Source organism: Numenius arquata, chromosome 2, assembly GCF_964106895.1.
Source record: "Numenius arquata chromosome 2, bNumArq3.hap1.1, whole genome shotgun sequence".
In the NCBI taxonomy this organism is placed as follows: domain Eukaryota; kingdom Metazoa; phylum Chordata; class Aves; order Charadriiformes; family Scolopacidae; genus Numenius; species Numenius arquata.
In genome coordinates this window covers 32,243,438-32,261,686 of record NC_133577.1, presented here as the reverse complement: position 1 = coordinate 32,261,686, position 18,249 = coordinate 32,243,438, and the positions used below count along the sequence as shown (strand labels likewise).

General features: G+C 42.7%; 1 protein-coding gene across 1 annotated transcript in view; it reads left to right on the top strand.

Moving 5' to 3' along the window:
- Nucleotides 1–5,372: 5,372 nt before the first annotated feature.
- Nucleotides 5,373–18,249, top strand: part of ZNF318 (zinc finger protein 318) — a 28,947-nt gene continuing 16,070 nt past the window's right edge. The window contains exons 1-3 of the mRNA XM_074164838.1: nt 5,373–5,735; nt 11,666–11,811; nt 17,338–17,971. Coding sequence (XP_074020939.1) covers nt 5,373–5,735; nt 11,666–11,811; nt 17,338–17,971 — 1,143 coding nt within the window. The remainder of the gene's footprint in view (nt 5,736–11,665; nt 11,812–17,337; nt 17,972–18,249) is intronic.

Genomic DNA, 18,249 nt, shown 5'->3' with positions numbered 1-18,249 from the left:
CTGGCTACTGATACTGCCCACTGTATGCATTTGGGCAGTCTGCTCTTTGTCTCACAGGTTGTCCAAAGGTTTCTAGAATAAACTTTCCTACAGAGGCCTTGATAATAAGTTTTATGTGCTCTCTGCTCAAGGAAGCTTCCGTTTAAAAAAAAAAAAAAAAAAAAAAGTGCTGTGAAAGCAGCAAACTCTCAAGATAGTAAATAGGGGATGTGTGAGGCTGAAGCATGAGCTGCACACAAGTGAAACTTTCAGATCTCGTGGTTCTGATATCTTATTTATTTCCAAATGAAAAAAAAACCCACAAGCCAACCAAAAAAAACCCCAAAACACCACAAAACAAAAAATCCCCAAATAACCACTTATCCTGACTTAATAAGATACCAGAGAAGTTCTCAGATACCAGGACAAAGACTATCCTCGCTCTCAAGCTAACCACTCTCAGAGTTTTTCCATTTCAGCCACATTGCGTTCTAGCGTTCTCCTTTTTCCATGTGCTGCTTTCTGCTTGCTCATCTCTCCTAACCTCTTCATGTTGGAAAACAGGAACTTTTCCACTTCAACTGAAAGACAGACAGCTTTCAGATGCCCCAAACCCCTTTTTGCTTCAGACAGCACTATCTACACTCATATGGGAAAACAAACATAAAGGATATTAAAAACAAGGAACCCTAGGAGAATACCAATCCACCCTAACTGATCTGAAATCACTGGTGCCTGTTCCACATAAGTACATTTAAATAGGAGCATGGCAAGAATCTAAATAGACATTCCTTCTGTTTATGCTTCCTTCTTGGCTATTTCCCCTCTTCCTGAATAGTGCTGCCTGTGACATTTACTGCTATGTATTTGACTGATTTAAGATGTGGGCCATGTGGAGTACAGGCTTGTGGGTATATTGCTTACAAAGTACCTTGCGCACTATAAATAATCCTACACCTGACATTTATCAAAAAATCAGAGCATTCAAAATGGAAAAAAAAACCTTCCAACATCAGGTTTAATTTAATCCACCCACACAGGCCAATGCAGGACAGATTTTATTCATTGTCTATTATCCAGAGGTTTTAAATGCTCTAGAAAGCTCTTCCTCACTCGGGAGTATATCAATCTGGCACAAGGAAACTGCCCCCCCCTCCCCCCCCCCCCCCCTTCTCTTACATGTTTATTTTATAACAGATTACTTAATACCCCTCCCAGGACGTGGAGTCAGGGAAGGAGTGTAGGCTGCATGCCCATTCCACTTCCCAGCTAAAAGTAAATATTGAGCTGAAACAGAAGCCAGCCTAGACAAACCTTCAATTCAGAAATATTAACCTTGTAATTATGGATGTAAAATCTCTAAATGCAATTGTCTGTTTGGATGCATTTTCTGTGCTCCCAGCCAGAACTCTGCCATCAGCTGAACCATCCTCAAATTCCATGACGTCATGAGCAAGGAAGGCTTGATTACTTGGCTCAGGCCAAAATTTTTCACAAACAGGCTGCTTTGCCTGGATCTGAAGACAAAACATACATGTTTTTCCCTGTTTTCCACGGGAAAAATTAATGCACAGTTCAGAAAACACAGGAATGTCTGCTATCACATCTTCTCATAAGAACATTCACTTTGTCATATAAACACATAAATTGTCTTTGTTCTTACTAGTAGCCTAGCCATTTAACATCAGAGGGAAGGCTGCATGGTTGTCTCACACCCCTGGATTTAGTCTTGACTCAGATGCAAGAAGATAAAAAAATGTAATTAAAGTCTTATGATTTTCTCTGTTACCGTACTGCATTTTAACCTAACGGTCCCACCTGAACTAACTTCAATTCTGATTTCTGTTTACTTGTTCATACTGAGCTACTGCTAACTCTTCTCATTCTGTTCTTTTCCTTCTCAACGTTGTTTGCTCCCATCACTTTCTTGTTTGATGCCTAATGAGAATTCAGAGACACCTTATTACCCCAACATTTCCCTCAGCATCCAATCAGTTAAAATCTCTCCAAGCAGCAACTAATCGCAAGTTCAAAGATGAGCTTTGGAATTCCAAAGAGGAGTTTGGGAGCTGAACTTGTAGGAAAGCAGACTGGCTGGCACCTCCTTTGCCCAGTAAGAGCCTGGAGCACCAGGAGTATTACAAAAACCTCCGCAAAGCAGGTAAGGACCTTGCCCAACATTCTCAGTCCCCGAGACAAATTGCAGCACTTCCTCTTGCAAAGATGTGAAAACTCTCAATTTGCTCTGCACCATAGGGCCAAAAGTTCAGTATTTTAGGAATAATTTCATTGAATCCTACTATCTGTGCGCAGTCCCTTTAAAAACTTAACTCGCTAAGGCATGTGATGAAACATGACACTACAATTAGCACAGAATGAGTTTATAAATTGTAATTGTAAAGCCACACTCAGTAAGATGACAGGGTGCTACAAAATGCTAATGAGCACTAGTCAGCCAAGTATTTTTCTCCAACAAATGGATTTTTTTTTCTTCTTCTTCTGAAATATTTTAACACCACAACACATATGCTGTTTGCTTTCTTTTTACCATTCCTTTCTTGAGCAGTGTACTTACCGGCACACAGATAGAAGTTTTAATTAACTTTCTGACTAGTTACTGATATCTGGATTCTTTTGCCTTCCAAACTACTTGGATGTCATCTACATGTGATCTAAATGCCACTGAAATCTAGCATGAGAAACCACTAGGACATCTGTACACTTCCTTTGGATACAAGGCAAAAATAAGTTAGAAAATATTTTCATGTTCTGGTATTTTGGAAAGCTTTTAGATATTTATGTGAAGTTATGCATGTAAACTTTGACAGGAAGAACAAAGTATTGCTGGGTTTCTTGGGTTTGTGGCTTTTTACTCTTTACTTTTGAAACCAAACTGTGGTTTAAAACCATTTTTTAAAACTGATGTAAAGAAAGCAACAGCATGGAAGAGACGTCCAAAACCAAGCAAGTTCATTTTCTCTCTCTTGCTAGGCTGTTTTTACTTATTTTAGTTGGTGAAACTGAGCACTTGACACAGACACCTGATGCTAATGCATGAAAACATGTTTTTCCTTTTAATGAAGAAACAGAACACATTTGGGATGACAGTATAATTCTTATAATGATAAACTGTTTGGATGTGATCTACAATACAAAACTAGAGAGGAAATTCCTATGTACACAACAGTTTTTTAGTTATCGTAAAGCACGACTCTGTGCTTTACAAGCACAGTCACCAAATCTGCTGCTTCGAGTAGTTAGTTGGAACAGGTTTAGTACCCATTGCCTCCGCCATCATTGCAATTTTGCTCCCACCAGGAGCAGATCCACAGTCTGCTGGGCATCTTCAAAGATGAAATTCTTACCCCAGGAAACTTATAATTGAATTAAGGTCACTGATAAACATTATCAAGCTTAGGAGAGAAGGGGGAGGAACAGACAGTGGTAATGCAAGATAAGATAGTCTTTATATATCTCGTGCTTATTTTGATGATTGGCATAATTGAGCGCATTTCCTGAGCCTGTTTAGTGGTGCATTCACTTGGAAAATGTCAAGGTGGGGCAGTTGGTTTTAATACAGAATTGTACCCAACCACTCTCAGCAGAAATACCTTATTATAGTATCAGACAGACCCCCACCCACCAGCCTGCTGTTCTCTGTTGCCACTGTTATAAGGAGTATGCTTCAAATTATGTGTTATGTTCTAGTAAATACATTAAAAAAAAACCCCACACCACCACAGGCAAAATTTCACCCAAGTCTGCAAAAATTGAATGGGTCTTCAAATACAGGCCCTCATATGGCATCTATGAGGACAGGCTGAGAGAGTTGGGGTTGTTCAGCCTGGAGAAGAAAAGGCTCCGGGGAGACCTTATAATGGCCTTCCAATACCTAAAGGGGGGATGGAAAGGGACTCTTTATCAGGGAATGTAGTGATAGGACGAGGGGTAGTAGTTGTAAACTGAAAGAGGGGAGATTTAGATTAGATATCAGGAAGAAATTCTTTACTGTGAGCCTGGTGAGACACTGGAACAGGTTGCCCAGAGAAGTTGTGGATACCCCATCCCTGGAAGTGTTCAAGGCCAGGGTGGATGGGGCTCTGAGCAACATGGTCTAGTGGGAGGTGTCCCTGCGCAAGGCAGGAGGGCTGGAACTTGATGATCTTTAAGGTCCCTTCCAACTCTAACCATTCTATGATTCTATGATCTAGCTAACAACAAATTACAAATCTAATGCATGAAACCTCACAGTTTCTAAACAAGATACAAAGGCTCAGGAGTTTGGGAAAGGAGAATTTTATCAGAACCTTCATTCATTTCTGCGTTTCTTTCTCCTGCTAGCCCATTTCAGTTAATGGAAAACACTCTTCTTCCTCCTCCTCACCAGAGACGGCCCCCCACACGAAATAAGAGAAAAGTTTTCATGCTTCACTTAGAAGAATCGAAACCGTCATACTCACTTGCCTGCACTAAGCATGGTCGGTAGCGTGTGCTCCGGTGAGGAGAGGAAGAAGGTGGGAAGCAATTCCTCCACTACCATGTCATCCCAGCTCCTGGCAGGCACAGCAAGGAAATCTGTTCAGAAGTTTTCTGAGCTGCAGGCTTAGGCTCAGCATCACCTCATCAAGCAGCCACGGAGTGCTCTTGGAACATACTCCAGCTTAAGGACAACCGACAAGCTTGGGGGCACACTATGGGGAAGAGAGAAACACCACCAAAACCCAAACCAAAGCCTTTCGGCTTCAACCTAGAGGCTGCAGTCACCATAGGCACACCAGCTGCAGCAAGGCCCAGACAAGGCCCACAGCCCACAGAATATCTCACCTCAGCCTCCGTGAGCGGAAAGCCCCCTACAACCTCCCCACCCGCCCAGGCGATGCTCCCTCCCTCTCCCTCTCTCCCCACCGCCGCCTTCGCCCCCCGACCGGGAGCGCTGAGAGGGGCGGCGCGGCGGGAAGCCCCGGAGGGGAGGCAAAGTGGACGGTGCAGCCGAGCGCATCCCCTTTGCGGCCGCCAGGGACCAGAAGCGGGGAAAAGAGGGAAGGAAGCGGCGCGGCGCGGCGCACCGCCGAGCACAACGGCAGCACACTCCTCCCGCCGGTCTGCGGCCCGCCCCGCCACACACGTGACCGGCTATCAGCGGCCGCCATTTTGTGCGGGCGTCCCCCAGCAACGCCTCCCGCCCCCCGCCCCCTCCTCGGCCCGGGCTCACCCCGCCCCTCCCCCCCTCCCCCGCCGGGCCCGGGGGTGCCTGGCTCGGGAGCGCGCGCAGGGCGGCCGGCGGCGCGCACGCGCGGGGGGCGGGGGGGGGCAGCCGGGGAAGGGGGGGGCCAGGTTAGAGGAGCTGGGGCGCCCGCGCAGGCCGCCGGGACCCCCAGGCCGTCAGCGCCATCATGTACCGCTCCAGCAGCGGCCGCTCCGGCCCCTCGTCCTCGTCTTCCTCCCACCGGCTGAAAGAGGGCAGCTCGTCGGGGTCCCGCGCCTCCCGCTCCAGCACATCGGGGCCGGGGCCAGGCCGCGGCCGGCCGCCACCGCCGCCCGCCGCCGCCTCCGCCGCTGCCGCCTCTCCGCCGCGCTCCGCTTCGCCCCGTCCCCCGCCGCGCCGCCACCGCTCCCCGTCGGGACACCGCGGCGCTTCCCGCCGATCGCCGTCGCCGCACCGCAGCAGGAGGTTGCCATCGCCGCCGGGAGGACCGGTGCCCGGGGGGACCCGGGGCCGCCGGGGGAGCGAGCACGGAGACGGCAGCAGCAGCCGGGTAACTACTGCCGTGCGCTTAGGGGGTCTTGGTGCGGGGCTTGCCCCCTCCCTCGGGGCTGTCAGGCCGCAGGGGGTCCCCGGCGATGGCGGCCCTGCCGTCCCCCGCGACTTGTCGGGGGGTGTCTCTCCCGGCACCGGCCCCCGCTCCGCGGTACCTCGGCCCCCCGGCTATGCCCTGGGGTCAGTCGGTGGAAGGGCGGGAGGGGGGGGGGGGCAGCGGGGCGAGAGCCCCGAACTTGGCGCGGCGGGGTCCTTGCACCGGCCGCGGGCTCTCCCTGTGCTCCCTGTGTGCAGGGAGAAGGGCGATTTCTCCCCTGTTCCTTAGGGAGCCAAAATTGGGGGGGGGGGGAGAGAGAGCGGGATTTAAAAAAAATCATCGATTTCCATTTAAACTAATGTTTTTCCCTAAATTTCCGTTACATTTTTATTTCTCCCTTATCAGCTAGAGCCATTTTAGATAAGGCTCAAAGATGATGCTATCTTTTGCTAAGGCAAAGGATGTAACAAGTTGCTTTCCTCCATTTAGCACTGATTTGTGTTATTGAATAAATATCGTTTAATTTATGGGAAAATAATTTTTTTAGTAGGATGTTGAATGAGTACTTTGTCTTAGTTCTGCTGTCGTGTGCATACAAAGGAGACTGTGTTACAGATTTATATCTTTGTGAGGTATTCTTTGATAGGCAGTGCTTTATAGTTGGGAGCTATGCACAAGGTGTTCCATTCTTCTTGCTCAGTCTTGACAAAAGCTGATTTGGGTACGTGAAACTCTCGTTTGGCATCTGAAGTGATATCATCTTGGATGCAGACACCTTCGTACTAAACCAAACTATAAAGCCGATTTTTTTTTTTGAGCCAGTGTCATTCACTCACTTAGGTTTTCTCCTGTTACTCTTTGGTGCAATGACCATCTTTTCTGATTAACTGTTAGTTGTGGCTTGTAATAGGTTCACTGTGCATTTGTATTGCACTGAAAGAAGAGATTTTCATACTGGGATATTTTAGGGTATGGTTCCATGGTCACTCAATCCAGCATGTGTACAATTAAAAAGAATGGTGTGCTCACTTTTTCCTCTTGCTCTGGAGTATATTCTGCCCCTTCCCTTGTGCTCACACTTATAATTGTGAAGTTACAGAGTGAGCTGATTTGAGGAAACGATGTGGCTGAAAGTCAATCCAAGAAAAATACATTGTCTCGTATGATTCATTGCATGGTGAGACCCCAAGAGAGAATGGGGATTGCCCTTTCTGATGGCAGTACAGGTTCTTATTGGATTTCTTTGGAGCTGTAGCCATAGAAGAGATCACAAGTGATTGTAGTGGAGTTAAAATTCAGCTATTGGTGCTATTTGTTATTTAAAGGTGAGCTGTCCTGAAGGTATGGGACGATAGTGTTGTATTTGACAGTTAAGCCAAGCCAGGCTGGGAAGCTTGCCTCTGGCCATTTGTTTTCAGGCTGTATTTCACCTGTTATCTGAGTCCTATAAGTTATCTGTGGGGTAGCCCTACAGATTGCATTGCTAGTAAGACCTAGGCTGAAAAGAAGAAATTTTTTTAAAGGAAGTATTTTTTAACCTGATTCATGTCAGTTTGTGTTATAGCTCCATGGACAGTTGCACGGTCACAACTGAGGGGATGACAAACTGGGATAGAGGAGCAGAACTTTCTTAAACGGACTTCACCATCACTCAGCCTGCCATTTCACTGTATCCATGATAGGCTGTGAACCTGTGCCGACTGCAACAGAACTTTTAATGATGAATGTGTTAGTGTTTCAGACTTGGAGAAATTTGACCTAGGAGTTTTTAATTGGAAGCCTCCCACTCCCCCTTTAGGGGGAAAAAAAAAAGCCACCAAACCCCCCTACTTTACACAAACATTATTCTTGACAAATGCTATTCTTCCAGTGTTATTCTGCACCCATCTGGCTCAAGTTACAGTAGCCATCTCAGCAAATTGCTGCAGATTCTTCATGTTTTTCTTGCGTATTCTAATTCCAGAGAAGAAGGATTGAAGAATTATTAATCCTAGAAATTAGGCTGTAGCAAGTTAGCTAGCGCTGAACTGCTGAGCCAAATTAATTTTTTGTTTATTTACAAGAATATTACTGCATTTAAGGAAAAACTTTCTCTAGGAAGCAGCTCTCACAGTAAGAGGGATCTTGAGACAATTTAATACAGCTCTTTAACCTGTCCCATCTCTTGCACATGCTAAAGCCTAATGTCAGTAGTTCTTAGAGTGTATATCGTGCACATTTTTTCCATGGAATTTTTTGTCAACCAAAAGGTGTTTGAGCAATACTACTTCTTCTTGTTATGTGATGTTATAAAGCATAAAGTACATACACAGGTTGATTTTACTTCTTAGAAGTACTGGTTACAAAATTAGCATTAATTAGAGAAAGATAAAAGCTGGAGTTATGCTGATGTTTTCCAAACAGTGGAACTAAGCGTGATCAGAACGAAGCAGACAGGAGATACGTTGAGTCAGAATGATTGGGTAAAGTTTTAATGAAGTTTTCAGATTTATATGACTTAAGACAACCCTCTCCAGAAGTTTGAGTATACAAAGTGTGGAAACATGGAGCTTTACGCAAATGTGTTAGTAAGTGGCATTTTAGAGCTGTCACTGAAAGGATATGAATTCAGACAGAAGACTGAGGAAGAAGAATTCAAGCTGCAACAAGGAAGGAGGACTTGGAAGTGGGAGTATATGCATAAGGGTGAAAGATGTAAGATGTGCAATAGAGACACTGATGAGGTAAGGCTATAGAGTTGAGATGCAGAAAGTTTTGAGTACAAGCTCCAAGGTATTGTCCCTACCCTTCATATGAATTGGAGTATCAAAGGAGCAGCCTTAGAGATTTCTTATTCCCTTTTCTTGATTCTGGGAGTTGTTTTGGTTTTGGTTTTGTTTTTTTTTGAGATGGAGTGCCATGCATTCCCAGGTTATCAGCATCGTTTCCCATTTTCTGTTGCATAGCTGGGATGCTAACTGCCAGTGGAGCTGTACATTGGACACTGCAAGTGCAGATAGTGTTAGTTTCTTAGTAGTTGGGGAAAACTTTGTGGGAATTGGAAGAGCATGGAGTAATAGCAAAGGTTTGGGGTGAATATTGAAAAATGTAATGGAGGAGAGGAAGGTCAGGGCTGTACAGTGAGCAATTTTGGCGGACTTTATTTGTTCTTGTAAAGCTGACACATGCTGCTTTATTTGTCCCTGCTGACCTGCATGCTTGTTCTTTTTATAGTTGCTGTCAGCTTCTTTGCTTTCTTGTAAGAAAATTGGCTGAAATTAGAGGAATAGACTATGTTGGGTCAACAGAGAAAGAAGACATGAAGAGCTGGTGTGCAGCCTATGCAATAATATGGCAATGGTAACTGGCTTAGGCACCAGAACACGAAGGGAGGAAAATGCAGTGTAGTGCATAGGTAGGAATGACTAGTAGTGGTGTTCAGTGCTCCAAATGAAAAAGCTGTTAAAACTGGAATTTCTCAAACTGAAAAAAAAAAATAATTCGGGAAGTTCAAATATGTACCACTGTAACTGCTGCCTCTGGGCAATCCATATGGCAGTCATAGGCAATCCTAATATCCCAAACTTTCTAAACGTAAACTGTTTCTTTCATTTGCCCAGAAGTTTGTTTTGAAATGTAATCATCACTCCTCTGTCTCCAGTTCCTGGAGATGGATGTGCCCAACTTGCTAACAGTCTTGATGGCAAGAAGATGCCATTCAAGATAATCACTTCTTGAGGCAGCCCTCAAAATTCAGTGTTATACTGGGCACATGTGAGCCTTCAGACTGTGTTTGTATGAGAAACATGCACCTTGTATATATATGTTGTATCTCAGCCAGGCTGTTGCAGGCTTGTATTGTGCTATACAACACAGTTAGATTTAGAAAGTAAGTAAAATGTGTTCTGATAAATGCTGGGATTCAGCTTAATAGAGCAAAACAGAAATCACTAATATATTACCTTAGGATGAGGTTATGTGCACAATGGATTCTAGTGCAGATTTGTACTGCACATTGTCCCGGTTTGAAGTAAAACAGAACCAATTTTGTGTTCAGTAATTTTACATTTTAGCTAGGCCTCTTCTAGCTTCCTTGAATTAACAGCATATTGTTGGAGAAAACTGCTTATTCTCAGAGTGATAAGACCAGTGTTTGTGCTCCATGCCAAGGGATGGTATGCAGAGAGGCCCTTGCTTATACTTATTGCTATAACAACCAAGGTCAGCCAATTTCGTTATTTGTCCCGTTAGAGGGTCGGAAATGGAAAAAGTGTAGAGGGGTCACATCAGTGGGGAGGAGTGGACAGGACAGGTGACCCAAAACTGACCAACTGGGGTAGCCCATCCCATCTGCCCCATGCTCAGTATAAAAGCTGAGGGATCAAAGGGTCAACTCTCTTCAATGGCCGACGTCCAGAGAGGACTCTGTCTGTTCATCTGCCTTTGATCCCGATCTGTGTGTTCCTGACTCCAGAGCTGGAACCTAGTTCCCGTCCGTCGCTGAGTCCAGTCTGGGACTTCCCCAGTGCCTGCCGGTGACGTGATTGTCATCTTGGGAGCTTGATACAGTTTTGTATATATTGCATCTATTTAATTATTTTCTTCTTTTTGATTTTAATATTAATTCTTCATTAAAGTAGTTTAGTTCATTCTAAGCTTGTAAATCTCCTTATCTCTTCCTCTCCTCTGTTTTGGGGGGTAGGGGGGAAGGGCCATCTGTCAGTCTGGTTTTGGTAAATTTGGCCGAAACCACAACGCATGTAAATTTTGTCAGGCAAATTTGTGAGGGAATTCTTTTGCTTTCTTGTTGGAGATTATGTACTGTTCTTCTTTTGGTCTCTTGGAGAATTGAGCTGATTCTGCTGCATCTTCTCAGGGTGGATGCAGACAACATAGTGCACCTGCTGCTTGCTACTGCAGTTTTCAGCAGTGAAAGCAATATGCAATGATTGACTGATTTGGCAGAACTGAGGCTGGTTCATTGCTTCCTGTTAGCAGAATCTAAACCATATTGGTATAAAAAAGTAAATCAAGTATCTCTGTCTTCAGGCAGTCTCCTCTGTTTCTTGCGGAACTCCCCTTACTTTGGTCATTCTTGTATTCTATTTCCATATTCTAGAATGATGTGAGGCTTAACTAGTTAAGTATAACTTACCAGTAATGACATTTTCTGTATTGGTATGTGTCCAAAGGAAGGTCTGTGCAGATACAGTTAGCTCAGGCCTTCTCTGCTGTAGTTTTTTCAAATGCAACTTTACTTAGCTCTGGTTTAGCTCTACCAATAATAAATAATGACAATGGAAATTCTATTATAGAAGGTGTTTCTATAGTCACTGATGTTTTTAGTATTCTGTTGCGCTTATCTGCTGAAAGCAGCATGAGGTGAGGAAAACTGTTGAAAATATCACTGCTAGGAAAATCTTTGTTTACACTGGTTTATACTTTGGTTCATGTTGTTACTAAAGCTGGAAAGGGCCAGAAATCCAGACACTTTTATTAAGAAATTCCTGGCACTGTTTTTTATGCACTGTTTGTTTAGCTGCTTCTCCTCTACAAAGAAAGGAGGACAGCAGCAAATCTGGGACTTTTTGGACTTCTCTGTTTTTCCACCTTTCAAAATGGTGCTTTATGAAATGTATTTTTGAGTTGAAAATTTCCCTTCTAGATAATGTAAATCTAGAACATGTTACTGGCATCTGGGATGAGAAATGAATGCAGTCAATACCTTCCCCTTTCTTTAGTAACTAAAGACAATGGAAGTATTTGGACCAATTGTTCTTCTAGTTCGAGTTTTCAATTGATCCATCTACCCCAAGTCTCATATGTTAAGCAGAGCAGAGTCACTTGCCTTTCTGTAGGCTGAGATTAAAATTCCCTGATTGATGGGCTTGCACTGTTTCTTCAATTTACAGAGACGTTCACCGAGTCTCCGCTCTGAGTCTTCACTGGAACAGAGTTTGCGGATTACTGTTGGTAATGACCGGTATTGCATTGGCACACCAGAGCGAAGGAGGCTGCCTGATAGACTGGGCTCACCAATTGATAACCTGAGTGACAGGTATGGTCCTCCACAGGTGGGGATTCAAGTCTGTAAAACAGTAAGAACGTGGGAATGGCTGTACCGGGTGAGACCAAACATCTAATTAGCCCAGTGAATGCCTAGGAAACGAGCGTAAGAGGGCAGGCATGTAGTGATGCTTCCCTGGAATACTCCCCCAGCCTCCAGCAAGCTGTGGTGCAGGACATTCCTGAACGAAAGTCACTGCCTGTGTTCATAGTAACTCTAAACTGATATTTCTTCTCTGATCTTTGTCAACTGCTTGTGTAACTCATATAAACTAAAAATGCTCAGAGCAGGGGGGAGCTGCTTCATTTGACATTTCACAGCTTCAGCCACCTTCTTCTGTTTCTTATGAACCTGCCTAGTCCTGACTGAAAGGAAGGTTGTTTATGGATAGCATAAATCTTCAACTTCCTCATTTATTGGAAGAAATTATCTACTTTCCTGATTTTTGAGAACAGTCCAGAAGAAAGCTCTAGTGCAGCTTGAAGAAAAATTATTTTGACTTTAAAAACCCTGCAGAAGAGAAGTGAACATAGTCTGACAGTCTCATACGTGATAAAGTAAGTATTAGAATCCCTTGATTGAGATTGGAGAGAAACACAGTTAATGAAGAGACGTCTTTTATGTTAAAAATACTGCTGTGAACACTGAAGTATAAGTATTAGTAGATACTGTTTGGAAATCTTTGTCTTCAGTAGGAGAACAGGTGTAATCTGGCAAAAGAAGTAAAATCAGAAGACTTTGTGCAAATAAAATCCTTTTTTCGGTCTTGAATTGCAAAGTTAAAAATGGCATAGTTTGTGCCTCAGAGCATACAGTTGCAGTTTCAAGTCAGGGATAAACACCCAGCACATAAAAAAAGCGCTACAACTTCAATTTTTGATGCAAATATCCCCAACTGTTTAAAAAAAAAAAAAGAGAGAAAAAAAGAAGTGAGCAGAATAAGTAAATTCGCTGTTTTTCTCAAGTGTAAGGTTAAGTTTTAGCAGGTGCAGAAAACCAAATGAGACTAGTTTTCAGTACTGTCACTTTTATGCCTTTACCTCAATTCTCCTGGGACCAGCGTTGGATTTATAAATCCCTTGTGCAGTCTGCAGTCATCTGAATGAAATGAGTGCATGTGGCCAGGGAGAGTACAGTGGTTGGAATGAGCAGGAAACGGCATGTAGAAGAACTGGCAGTGCTCTGGCAAATTAAGAACACGTGGGGTAGGGGTTATGTCTGTCCGTTTGCTTCCTTTTCTCCAGTGAAGTGTGGTTGTGATGCATGGTTAGAAACAACACCAGTGTCCTGTTTGAGTGACACGGGATTAATTTATTTTTCAGTAATTTTCCTTTTCAGTAAGGTCTCTTCTAATGCTTGGGAAAACTGCATTTTTAGAAGACTCTAGCGTCTGAATTTGTGAAAATATTTACTTTATAGCCAGCCATGGTATGTGGGTTTCAAGGTCTCGGTGTTTTCGAGCCTTGCCAGGTGCGGGGACAAGAAGGAGCGAGACCCGGGCACTTGACCCAAGCTGGCCAATCGAATTATTTCATACCATGAACATCACGTTCAATATAAATTAGTAAGTATGCTGAGAAAATTTTTCCTCTTCTATGATGGCTGCGATCCTGAGAACCTCTTGCCCCGGTGCCGAGCTCCTGAGCCCTTCCCTTCCTCCCGAAGCTGTAGTACTCACAGTGTCTGACGTTTGCGGTCCACTGCTAGGAGTGCACAGCTTCCTGCTGATAGAATTGGCTGAGTATAATCCTTGTATATTTTATATTGGTATCGAGATCAATACTAGTTCTTTAGTATTATTAACATTAATTATTTAGTCTTATTCTATTAAATCTGTTTATATTTCAACCCTCAGGTTTCCTTGTTTTTCCCAGTTCCCTTTCCTGGGTGGGGAGGGGTCATCGGCTGATAGAGTAATTGTCTAAATGACAATAAATTGTTAGGGGTTCATCAAACCATAACAATCAGGTACAGTGGAGTTTATTTTAACATACAAGTGAAAATGACAACTTTCACTTTATCTCTGTTACAGGACCCATAGATGTAAAAAAATGGTCAGAATAGACTCCTGAGAAGGTATAAAAGTGACAGATGAATCAGAATGAGAATAAGAGAAAGTGAGACCGTGTAGACCTCAATTTTTAAGTGACTTCCCATATATTTGTAGTGTAGGTATGCAAGGACTCCATGTGGTTACATTTACTTTTTTTTTTGTGTGCAATCTGTTTGTGCTGGCTGCACTTTTCTGAGAGGTGCCTGCTGTCCAGAAGCTTTAAGTGTGTGACAACCTAAGTCATCCCTTAGCTTTTCCGAAACATTCTTGGTACTACTTCTGACTTCCAAATTTCTTCACTGTTTAGCCATTTTGGTTGTTTTTAAAAGACACTTTATATTTGGTTAAGGACATTTTTATCATTTATTTTTTTTTCCCCTCTGAGAGGCTGCCGTGGTACTGAGACACAGACTTTATATCTGTCACTAGGCTTTAAAGTACACCTTATTGTGAATCATCGTTGGTTTTAATACTGGGCATATCATATTCTTTTTTTTTTTTTTTTTTTTACATGTGGTACATTCTGATTCTTGTTTAAATTTAAAAAAAAAAGAAAAAATAGTGTTTTCTGAAGATACCTCTTCAAATTTTGAAGTAACGGAAGCAAATAATTCTGAATTTAGTTATTCTCAGCTGTTTTTGGTAACTACTCAGAGATTTCAAGCGATCACTTTTACAAATTATTCTCTTTAATTTGCAGGGCCTTGGGACAGTAGAAGGGTTCACTAGCCTATAAAAGAAATAAAATACCAAAGGATGGAAATCGGGGATGCTTTTGGATTCTCATGCAGCAGTGGATTTTCAGGATGCCCCACGAGAATTTCTCAGGGTGTATATCCATTTGCATGTCCATCCTAAAACATCTGTAAGAACTTGCCCTGAGTTTCTCGAGCACCTGGCCTCCTGCACATGTCTAAGTAAGCATACTGAGTGTTTCTGGCCTGTGACTTCAAGGTCATCTAAGCAGCTTCAGTATTCTACTTCAACAGATTAGTATTTTTTTGTCTTCCAGAATCCCAGACTATTAAAGTGAAGAATATATCTTATCCCTCTCCCTGTCTTCCATCTCTCCCTCTGTCAGTATTTTTAAGACATTCTACTACTATCTGAGCTGGCATAAGATATACAGAGCATCCCACCAATTCTTTCATCTGAGGTTAATCCAAAAGATTAGACCATATCACTGCAGAGATTTGGTCTGTGTTAATCTGTGCTCTGAAATAGCATTTTTTTGGCATAATATCAAGAGTGACAGTTGGCTTGAGTATGAGCAGCTCATCCCACATCCTGTTCAAAGACTGCCTGTTAAGGTGGAGTCCTGTTGGTGGCTGACAGCAGAATACCATTATTTATTTATGTTTCTGTATATCTGAATAAATATGTCAAAAAGTAAACTTACCTTACGTTAGTTGCAGTTCTCTGAGGCATCATGTCTATGTAGTCTATGGTCTATTCTCCTTCCCTGAAACTGCAAACTCCAGTAATTCACGGATTCTGTGTTGGTGAAGGAATTGGGGTGGTCACAGTGGTACCACTTTATATGCTCTCTCAGGGATGCGATAGCCTGTAGTGGACATTGCTGACTAAAAGCACCCAAACCAGTTAAAAGGGACATGGCTGTTGGACTGTATTTATAGAAAACATATTTCAAAGAATCACAGTTTCTGTAAGGCAAGTAATCCTATTCCTCACACCTGTATTTAATCTTTGGGTTTTAAATCTGCATCTTAACTGTTCAGAGTGTATTTGGATCATCTTTCTAGTTGTAAGTGTCATAGGTTTACTGTTCCTTTCTTTCTGAAACATGATTAAATATTCCTTCTGCTTTGTCACTGCAGTCAGTGCATTTTAATTGTAGGTGACACCTGGCAAGCATGCATGCAAATTATTTGCACAAAAATCATCTGAAGTTGTATGGTGAAATACATCTGTTACTCTACCAGGTGCGTTCATCCCGTTTGTATAGGTTTAGCAGGCTCTTGGAAAAGGTGACACTGGAGTTGGGCATACCTTTATGGAGGCTGTGAACAGCAACATTTACACGTGAAATTTAATTCTAGTTACTTTTTAGATATTTTGATGCTTTTGGAGAGGGTGGATGTGTGTAGTTTGCTGGAAACCAGAAAGGTACCATCTAATACTGTGGGTACTGCTGTATACCGTATTTGCCTTATAAGATGTGTTGTACTGATAAAGCATCTAATAACATGAAGTACTTTGCAATGATGCAAGTTAGAGATAAAGTGAAGTTTTTTGCTGGTTTTGTTATTAAATATACATGTGTAAACTATGAAAATATGCAAGAAAAAGACCTTGTCTGTTTATGTCTGTTTTTCTTTAGTCTGGTGACTTTAAAAACCGGGCCTATAATTTACCTGCAAATTATTTTGAAGATGTCATTTGGCATGACTTGATTTGTCCCTCAGATCTATGGAGGGACTTTTCTTGGTAGGAGGAGGTGATTTTTGAGGATTCAGGCAATCATACATAGTTTATCTCAAGTTGATGTCTTGATCAGTGAGGCAAGGCATTTTACTATTCACGATTTCTGTCCTACTGATTTCACTTAAGGAGCACATTTGATTCCCGTTCTTGGAGGATCTTGCTATATTTTTGAAATTCCTGTGAGTAAAAACAGCAACTGGTTTGGTTTGTTTCTGCCTGATCTAAAGAACAATCCCAGAAAAGTTTTTAGGGGTGGGGGAAAAAGGCCTTAGTTAAAACGGTGCTCCTAATTGGAGATATATGTGTAGGAATCGGTCCAAAAGAAGAAATTCCAAGAAATGCAGCTAGTTATTCTGGTGGTGTGCATTGTGCACCCACTATGTGTAATAATGCAGAGGCTGGCACAAAGGAATGATACTATTACATTACTACCCCCGGTTCATAGATACCTTATCAAAAACGGTGCTGCTTTTTGGGTATAGTTATGCATGTGATTAGTGACAGTCCTGTCTACAGATCTATTGCAACAGAAAATGTTGCTAAAATTTGTGATCCTTATCCACAGCTGAAGACAAAAAGAGGATCTGGTTGTATTTGCCAGTGTGAGACTGAATTATACCTTGAATAATTCATATGAAATGTGACCTTGGCATCTTGCTGGGAGAGATGAGGAAAGGGATTGTGGTTTGAAATATGATAGTAATAGTTCCTTTTAAAACATGTAGTCTTTCTCCTTCACAGGAATAAATCCATCCTATCAATTTTTCAAGGCTCTCCTTCTGCAGTATGAGTTGAATTGCTCACGTCACTGTGTTTGCAGGTGACTTCCTAGGAAGGATGTATAGTACCATTAAAAATAAATCTCCCTCTCTCCAGGGAGTACATAAAATATTGTTTCTCTTTAATGATGTAGAAGTTATTCTGAAACTGATTTGGGAATTTCTTACTCTTGAGTAGCTGTAAAACTTAATTTACTCTGGCTCAAGTACGTATGTTTATTTCATGCTTCTTTTACACAGGGATGATATGGCTGATGGTCCAATATTCACTAGAGGCCTCTCATGTCCTCGAGGCCTTGAGAGATACCCATCACATGAAGATCAATCTTCAAGTCCCTTCATCATGAGACATGATGAAGACTACCGCAACCGAGATGTTTTCCTCCACCGTTCAGATTATAGTCCGCATTATGGTCGTCGAGAAGAGCTGCCTCGTGGATCTGACAGAGATGGTGACAAACTCAGGAAATCCTCATACCCATCAAGGCCAGATGAGAGGGGACGAGAAATAAAGCGTCCACGGTACGAAAAGGACGAGAAGATGCATGGTGTGAGTGGAGAGCATCAGAGTTTCTCATCAGGAACACGAAACTATCGCAGACGAAGCCGCAGCCGCAGTAGAAGCCCGAGCCCATCATACCTGAATGAAGAATTCCGAGAACTTGATCGTGCAAGGAGGAAAAGAGAAGAAGAAGAGCGTAGTAGAAACTTGAATCATGATGTTTCAGGCAGTGGTTATGTGATCCCTGGCTTGACTAACACACTACAGACTTCTGAGCCTCGGTATACATATAGGCCTGAGGAAATCCCATCCATGCCCAAAAAATCTATTTTGAAGAAACGAGTGGAGGTGGAAGTAGAGTCTCCTATTCAGGTTTGATCTCTGTCTGTCTGTCTATACGTTTCTACTTTCCAAAACAGTCACTTCATGATACAGAATGTTAGTTTGTTTTCCAAAATAGAAAAGCCAAATCTTTACCTTTTCCTGTCTTTGAGAAAATAGGTATCTTTTTGCAGGTGTATGCGAGTTAGGATTGCATTAGAAATTTTAAATGGTGAAGACATTTAATCAGGGATCATGTATATATAAAATATGAGGCAGAACACAATGTCCTTGTTGAAATTCAGGCCAGGGTGCTGAGATCTAGGCCA